This window comes from Megalops cyprinoides, chromosome 10 (genome assembly GCF_013368585.1).
Source record: "Megalops cyprinoides isolate fMegCyp1 chromosome 10, fMegCyp1.pri, whole genome shotgun sequence".
Taxonomy (NCBI): Eukaryota; Metazoa; Chordata; class Actinopteri; order Elopiformes; family Megalopidae; genus Megalops; species Megalops cyprinoides.
In genome coordinates, this window is record NC_050592.1 from 29,096,469 (window position 1) to 29,105,218 (window position 8,750).

General features: G+C 41.5%; 1 protein-coding gene across 1 annotated transcript; it reads left to right on the plus strand.

Annotated features, from left to right (window-relative positions):
- Positions 1-3,242: 3,242 nt before the first annotated feature.
- Positions 3,243-8,458, plus strand: ccne2 (cyclin E2). The gene is made up of 12 exons (XM_036539700.1): positions 3,243-3,259; positions 4,263-4,307; positions 4,455-4,530; positions 4,647-4,703; positions 5,444-5,589; positions 6,068-6,203; positions 6,509-6,655; positions 6,792-6,887; positions 7,034-7,168; positions 7,319-7,430; positions 7,751-7,908; positions 8,318-8,458. Exons 2-12 carry the CDS (start codon positions 4,294-4,296, stop codon positions 8,429-8,431), a joined length of 1,191 nt encoding a protein of 396 aa, XP_036395593.1. The 5' UTR covers positions 3,243-3,259; positions 4,263-4,293; the 3' UTR covers positions 8,432-8,458.
- Positions 8,459-8,750: the final 292 nt, after the last annotated feature.

Genomic DNA, 8,750 nt, shown 5'->3' on the forward strand with positions numbered 1-8,750 from the left:
AACGCCTTGTTTTAATTTTTGGATTAAGCTAAAAAAAAAAAAAATTAAAAACATAAAGACTAAAAAAGGAAAAAGAAAATAACTTCCAAAAATATTTTTAAAAGAAAAAAAAACTAGAAAAATATTACATATCAGTATGAAGTTGGTATATGAGAGTATGTTATGTACACATGTATGTATGTATGTAAGCAGTGTGCTGGCTATGTTAGAGTGTGGTGTTTTTGCATGGTTGTATAGCGCTAGACTCCAGAGAGTTGAAAAACTAAAAAAAATGAAATTGTTCTATTGTATCTTTCATGATATTTGTTCTAAATCTGCAGTAAACGTCTCAGGGTTAAAACAGTTCACCTTTACACTTTATTAAAATGCAGATTACTTGACAACCATTTATTGTCTTTGTACATACTGTAAACCTTCCAAATTTGTCATAAAGAAAAGTGTTTGACTTTGCCTTGTGAAAACGTTGTAATCCATGAACTTTATAAAGAAATGTGTGTTTCTTAAAAACAGAACAGAAATGACATGCTTTGCTGGTCCGAGGACTGTGAAAAATGAACTCTGCTTTCTAGCTCAAAACCTTCTCAATCGACTGTTAAAACCTGAAGATAGAGTACAACTGTTAGTCTGTTTTACTTGTTTCTGTTTTTGTGTTTTGTTCAGTATACTGTACGTTCCAAGGTTTTGCATTTTTCATCTATTTTTTTAAACTTGCTTAGTTACATTTAATGGAGATGTATTTAAATATTTAAACCAAAAACTAGTGACCCACTCTATCCCTGGAGTAGTTTGTATTTCCTTGCGTTGTGCTTGTATATCCTTTGTGTCAATATTCAGATGTTTGAAAGTGGAGACGCAGATGTTCTCACTAGCAGTGTTTGTGTGGAGCACCACCACTGTCCCATACAAATGGAAGGGACAGAGGATAATGTATATCACAGACTTGTGCCTCTGAAACTCAATGATGTAAACATAAAATGCTGGCAAAAGTCGGGGGAATTATAACATACTCAAGCTCTTGTCCAGTTCAAATGAGTTGAGGCGAACACCTACTAATGTGTGTATAACCAAATGTAAACTTTTTTGTACTAACTGGGGAAAAATACACCTATTAAAATGTATTTAGCATGGTTGACCATGAGGCACTAACCTAGTGTTGAATAGGTATGTGTGTACGTGTGTATTAGCATGTGTATAGGTATCTTCAGACAGGTGTAGTGGAGCAATCTATAAAGCCCCCCCCCCCCCCTTTTGTTAACATTTTATTCTGCTTTTCCAATCATTTCAGCTCGCAAAGCTTGTAATGTTCCACAGGTAGATTTTGAATCGCATTGTGCGATTTGTGTGATACAAGGTCAGTGGGCTAAGGGAATGGTAGAGATCGCTGAAACTCTTCACTTTTGATGTTTAATGCTGGAAGGAGCCTTTTTCTGTTGTCAGTTGTCTCACTTTTTGATGTTATAACAGGGATTCTTTTTGCCTTGAATTGTGTTTTGGATTATGTGCCTTCCAGGTTAACAGTATGACAATGCATTAATGAAGAACTTGAACTGTCCAAAGGGACAACACAAACGAAAGCAAATCAACTATGCACAGGAGGTAGCTTTTTTTCCGTGAGCCACTTGCTCTGTACAGCGTTTATACACAAATGTAGCAAACCTTCTTTTCCTTATGTTTAAAGTGTGAAGAACATTTTATGTGGCATTTTTCACCAAGTGTTAGACTCTGCTTGATCGATTTAGTTTACTGGAATAATACAGCACTTTGCCAAAAAAGTGTAGAATTTAGCATTAACTTTTATTTGTCTACTTTTTGATCTCATACTTGGGTGGGATGAATGGCAAATTAATACAAAGTGCTGTTTGCACTTACTGTTTTGTATGGTCAGCATAATGTGCAAATGAGAAAGAGGTAGTCTGTTTCAAAACTGTAACATTTACAACATGATTTGTGTATATGATGTAAGCCACCAGTCTTCAATAAATGTGTTTTAATAAATATTTCTGCGGGAAGTTTTCGTGTTTTTTTTAGTCGTAACTACCTGTGACTCATCGCCATGAAACGCCAGTTTTTGCATAGCTGTTAGGCTTGACCGCCGTACTTTTTCAGTCTACAATACCGAGATAGTGCTACAACAAAGGCATGGTTTACTACAAGCGGCCCATAGCCAGTTTTCTCTGAATAGTGGGATGTTGATGATATTCTTTTTTGCTTATCGACCGAAGAAAATTGAAAATTGTAACTCAGCCTTTCTAATGTGGTCAAAACTTTGTGACAATTGAAGCCTGTGGTAGCGGTGATGGGTGGCTAAAAACAGCGATATTAGTGTGCACTAAATTACTAATTAAGAGAGTTTCCCGCAATAGCGCTATATTGTGAGTATGACTCTAGCGATTCAGTATGTACACAGCTACATGCCCAACCCTATTGAATTGTCATTTGTAAGTGGATAAGAGCGTCTACCAAATTAATAACTGTGAACGTAATGAATGCTGTTGGCAAGAGAGAAGCTCAAACATCAGGCTCCGCTCAACTCATTCAGCTAGATAGTTTGAAAAGGGCTTCGTTAAAATAGTTATATCTCCGTGTTACGTAGTTAGCGATACGTATAAAAGGTGTTACTTGCTTAGCGATGTTCATTTTGAAAGACAATTTAGGAATTTTCCAAGACACTATGGTCATACCTGCTTCCATGCTTGCCCAGACCGCGGAACCATGCTTTCTGCCCAGCTTTGTTTACATTTTGTGCTAGAAGCACGTTGTTCCTAGTAGTCTCTTTTCCATTGGCCATCCTGCTGTGAAACCCCTCCCATGGGAGGGTCTGCTGAACAGTCTGTTTCAGAGCTCACAAAATGCTTAAAATTCGCGAGATAAGGTAAGATTTTGCACTTGAACATTAATTATACGGTGAATGGACAATGTCGGCATCGTTTATGTTTAACCGCGAAATAGAAAAAGCCCTCTCTTTTTCAAAAAATAATAGCCAGCCAACAGCTCCTCCTTTTCGACCCGGGTCTGTCCTCTGAAGTTCGTTTGTAACGCCATAAACTGCATTTTAATATCCTCTTTGTATTATGAGAACATGTGCAAAATGTAATACGGCAATTAAGTATACATACCGTCACTTTCTTAAATTAAACCTATATTTTGCCTCCATTGTACTCTTAGCGGGAGCACACATGCGCACTCGCTATACGTTGATGCGATATAAGGCTTGGCGCCCGGCGCCAGCTGATGCAGCTACTCATTCGGCACTGTTCTGGTAAGGATCAACACAAGAGAGCGGGAGATCAGCAGTATCTGAGACTATTGTTTAGTTTAATTCTATATTTACACTTCAGCTGACAGCAAACTTTTGCGAAGTAGTGACTTATATACTGTTGTACAAATAGGGAACGTAAAGGAAAGGTAAATGGTGTATTTGCTTGATAGATTTCAGCGTATCATGGTAACGTTAATTCGCAAGATGGCTAGTAAGTTATAGGTGCACTCAGTCTGCATAGTATAGCTTTGTAATATATTAGCTACCTTTACAGAATCTGACATACTTGGTTGACCAGATACGTGATTTGTTGGTTGCATTTTGCTAGCGTAATTAGCTAATGAGCCAGCTGAGTCCACTTTTGCCAGCTTGTGTAGCAAGCTATTGCTACTTTTGGAGGGACGTGGCAAATTGAAACTGCTAGTTCGCTAGCTAACTAAATTTAACATAACATTATTCCTGTCTTTATGAAGCCTAACTTGTTGTAGCCATATTAGGTGACAAATGAAATATGTGTCTTTGTAGGCAAACAAAGTTTAAAAATTATATTGTTTTGTGATTTGCTTTAGGGAAGTTGATTAGCTAGCTAGCTAGCTCTGCCAAGAAAACCAGTTCCAATACTCCCGCTTAGACAAATTGGCGCGTAGCCGGCTTTCGAAAACTATACAAAATAACTGTTCTAAGATTACTATTTTAAATGTAATATTAGGTAGTCTTATACACTGATGTTTAGATCTGGTATACTGTTTAATGTTAATTTTAAAAATTTCTCCGAAGTGAGCTATTTTGTGTCAGGAAACTGTAGTTACTGTTCAGCAACTTGCACAAGATAGCTGCTTGCTAGCCAGCTTTACCGCCGTAAATTATTGGTCTGAGTACTGACTGTAAATGGTATATATTCTTATTTTGCAAGAATCTACAGAAGCTTCCATTATCATACAGTTTGTTGAAGTTTGCTGCGATGTTGTTGCATGTCCTTAATGTGTTTTTTTTTCCTTTACAGAAGCAAGCTGTTTGGCTAGTGATCTGTGAGAATGTCAAGACGCAGGTAAGACCAGTTTTCTTGTGTTGTAACGTTACAACTGGTCCAGCTACCCGGACAGTTACTTTTTAGTGTTTAAGGCTAACGTTTGCTAACTAACTTCCAGAATTTAAAAAAATGTATTGCTTATGTTTTGTATATATCGCTTTGCAGCGGTCGTATCACACTACAACCCAGAGATCAAAATACGACACACGAAGTCAAAGTTACAAGAAAAAGGAAATCTGAGGTTGGTATTGAATGCTTTTACACTGTCTGGGTCACTACAATATCCGATTAGATGAAATTATTAAAATACACAGCCTATTGAAACTGTTCTCACCATGCCGTGTTTGTTCTCTTTAGCAATGCAACAAAAATAAAACGCAGGAGGGAACGAAGAAGCAGAGTTATGAAATACAGGTAAATTACATTTAATTTCATCTGTTAGTCGGCACAGTGTATTGTAGCATTAACGTAGCCTAGTACAAACTAAATGCAGAATGCCCGTGTGTTCAGTTGCAAAGCTGCGATCTCGTTTGCATATGCTAAAAGCTGGAGCAATTAGGAGGACGAAGCAAGACAGGACGAAAAGATCTTAAGATAGTTTACAGCAAAGATACTGTCGGTTTGTGGATGTCTGTGTTGTCAGAGGATGACGCTGTGCGTAGAGGGAATTGTGTCAATGGGTTAGTCAGCGCGTCTAGGCGCAGAAGCCGACCCCACAGCCTGGTCCCTCCTTTTTTTAAGCCCGCCTGCCCGCCTAATTTCAGCCCTATCGCATTCTTTGTTCCCTTTGGCAAAAAAGCGCCGTAGAAAAGGACAGTATGTACAGACGGATGACGTTTCTGTACCATTCAGTTTTCGTATCCAACAAAATTTACATTTATAACGCGTTATTTTGTTTAGAATGTTCACTCCGCAGTCAGTGCATGTTTGTAAATATCGCAGCCAGTGGGTATTTTGTCTCTCATAGTGTGTCAGATTTATTTTTGTAGGAATTCATTGTGCTGAATGAATTAAATGAAGTGTGATTTGTCGGGATTCAAAACGGTGAAGTGGAAAGCTGCATTTTAATAAAAGTACTGCTGTCTGTGATGCCTTTAGCCGGACTGTGCAATATGGCAGTTGCGTAAATTGCATCAACATGGTTCCCTCTCCAGAGTCGGTGGACCCAAGGAGGTGTCAGTCCCTGTGTCCTCGTGGAAACGCCACACAAAGAGCTGGAGACAGCCAGTGACCTGTCTGGCTTTAAGCAGTTTCGCTTCAAAAACCTCTTCGTCAAATCCTCGCCGTTACCGTGCCTCAGGTAGGCCTTTCTCGATTGCCCTCACCCCCCACGCATAAGCTCAAAAGTGTAGTCTCTGTGACTCTGCATGTTTGATTGCCCTTTGTGTTACAGTGGGTGGGTGATCACCTCAGATGTTTATCCTTTACATGTCATTAGGGTGGCTATGGCTGTTCGCACACCAACAGGTCCTTCCTTTGTTCTGTGTTAAGGGCTTGATGTGCCAACTGCCTGGTTTATTTAGCATTTCTGTGGATGTTCATTGATGGTCAGTTTCTGTCTCCATTTGTCTCCACACCACTCCTTTTTGCTTAAAAGCATAGCTGCAGAGCTGGGTTTTTGTCCTTTTTGTGTCTGTAAAGGCTTTTTATCTATATATAATATATAAAATACAAAAATTACATATACACCACAAGTTGCACTTTATTCTAAATGAGCTGCTTCGAAAGGTAGTCAGCAGTGCAAGTGACCCCTGTGATTGCTATTCTGTGATTGGCAGCTGGGCCAGCTCAGACGATGTGTGGATTAAGATGCTGAACAAGGAGCTGAAGTACATCCACGACAAGAGCTTTGTAGAGCTGCACCCAAAGCTGCAGCCCAAGATGAGGGCCATTCTCTTGGACTGGCTTCTCGAGGTATGTTATGAAGCTCGGGTGGGGGTGGGGGGCGGCATTTCTTTGATCGCTATCACCAATTCTGGCTGTGCCAGTGGACACACAGGTAGCCACAAAAATATTTATCAAAGGATAATTGGACAGGCTTTCTGAATTGGACAGATGTAATACTCCAGACTACTTCAGGCTCCCATTTACACTCAATTTACTGCCAATGTCGATTCAATAACGGTTGATTATTTAGCTTCAGTATTAACTGTATGGAAAATGGAGTTCATGAAAGGCCTGCAGTGAGTGGTTTGCTCTGACACTAACTCCGTGTGCAGGTGAGCGAGGTGTACACGCTCCACCGGGAGACGTTCTACCTGGCCCAGGACTTCTTCGACAGGTTCATGCTCACGCAGAAGGACGTCAACAAGAACCGTCTGCAGCTCATCGGCATCACCTCCCTCTTCATCGCCTCCAAGATTGAGGTAGGGTCGCGCTCCAGCCCGGCTCCGTCACACAGCTCCTGCTTTCCTGAAAGATTTATTCATTGGTTTCGTATTTCTTTGGGATAATGGTTTGTGTGTGCCAACCACCTTATGTGTGTTCTGCCTCTCGCTCTAGGAAATTTACCCTCCCAAACTTCGCGAGTTCGCCTATGTCACGGATGGAGCCTGCGACGAGGAAGAAATCCTAGAAATGGAGCTGATGATGTTGAAGGTGTGTCCCCCAGATTGGGATTCTGTTATTTTTCACCCCTTGTCATTAATAGGACATTTTGTACATAACTTGTGCATAGTATTACACCTTACCACCTTGTTTGATATTTATGGTAAAATCGCCTGTTTTCCCTCCCCGTATAATAGGCGCTGAATTGGGACCTCTGTCCTGAAACGGTCATCTCGTGGCTGAAGCTGTACATCCAAGTAGCATCTCTGAACGACAACCCCAATTTTCTAGAACCTCAGTTTTCTCAGGAGACTTACATACAGATCACCCAGGTAAGCAGACTCGCCACTATCTTAGACAAGCCCAAGCAGTCAGTGACAATGCAGTTTTACCAATATATATGGCTCCGTGTGTTCAGTGTGGTGCAGTATACCCCCATGTCTTGTCCTTACAGTAAATGCATTATTTTCCCCTCATTTCAGCTTTTAGATCTGTGTATACTTGACCTCGCTTCTCTGGACTACCAGTACGGAGTATTGGCAGCTGCAGCATTCTGTCACTTCACCTCATTTGAAGTCGTACAGAAAGCATCAGGTAAGAATTTGGTTTTATTGTGAAAAGCATTCATTCTGGTGGCGATCAGGAGTGTATTGAGGCGGCTAGGTTATCGCATCGGTTAACACCTCTCAGTGACAGTGTTTTACACTTAGTATTCTGTGAGGAGGTTTGCTTTATTCTCCTTTTTATTAAGTCACTTCAGTTTGGTTTGTATACTGTTAAAACTGCTGAAGAATCCATCAAGGCCATCCATCCATTCACGCCAACATCACGGCGACTGATCTAGTGGACTCTCGGCAGTCGATCATGTTTGAGCATAGAACAGAAATGCTGACTGCGTTGCTCCGTCTCTGAAGGCCTCCCGTGGGACAGCATAGCAGACTGCGTGAACTGGATGGCCCCGTTCATGAGGACGGTCAGTGAGTGCGACCGGGTCCAGCTGAAGGACTTCAAGAAGGTGGCTGCCGACGACCGGCACAACATCCAGACGCACGTGGACTACCTGGCCATGCTGGTGAGTGGCGCCTCCGAGCCACGGTCACTGAGGAGCGTTCTGCTTCTGTGGCGTTGCAAGATGGCTTTTCAGCATGCTCTCAAAATGGCTGCAGGTCACATGGTAACTTAAAGAACAACGCTGCTGCTGCTGTGTGTCTCCATTGCAGCTGGTTTAGCTTCTGTTCTAACAAAGGGTGTTGTGTGAGAATTTGATTTACGTTATGTTTTAACATGTATATTTAATTGGAATCTGGCACTGACATTTAGAAAATGAGTCTGGGGTAGGAAGTGTTGCGAGTCATATGGGTGCCTCAGTTTTTGGTTGGTCGCCTGCCACCCTCTGCGAAAGTGAGCAGAGGTTGAGCGTGGCTGCTTCCCTGACCCTGCCGTGGCGCTGGTCCCTGACGGGTAGCCTGCTCTCCTTTCAGAACGAAGCCCAGCAGAAGCAGCAGCAGTGCCTGGCCAGGCTGTCGCCCGTGCCCCCGCCCGCGGGCGGAGTCCTGACGCCCCCCAGCAGCACGGAGAAGCCCTCCAGCCACTGAGCACAGGGAGGCATCACTCCACCGATGAGGGACACAAGATATTCTAATTATATAAATACACCATTTTTTTTAAATTTCTTTTTCTTTAAAAGAAAGGAGTCAAATCCATGCAATACTTCTAGCCATTCCAATGATATTGTTTTTGTTTGAGGTCAGATTGGAACATGTGTGCATGTGGCAGTCCTCCCCACCTGCGTTAGGAAGTGCGTGTCTTAAAGACACGCATGTATATAATTTTTTTTTTTTTTTTTTTTTTTTTTTTAAACATACTTGAGTTTTTTGATGTTCACGGGTGCGAGTTATAAAGAGATTATCTATG

Bases quoted from the DNA above. Each gene is read 5' to 3' on its own strand.
- ccne2 (XM_036539700.1), top strand. The intron at 4,704-5,443 runs GTAAATTACATT...TTCCCTCTCCAG, and splicing joins AGCAGAGTTATGAAATACAG to AGTCGGTGGACCCAAGGAGG. The intron at 6,656-6,791 runs GTAGGGTCGCGC...CTCTCGCTCTAG, and splicing joins TCATCGCCTCCAAGATTGAG to GAAATTTACCCTCCCAAACT.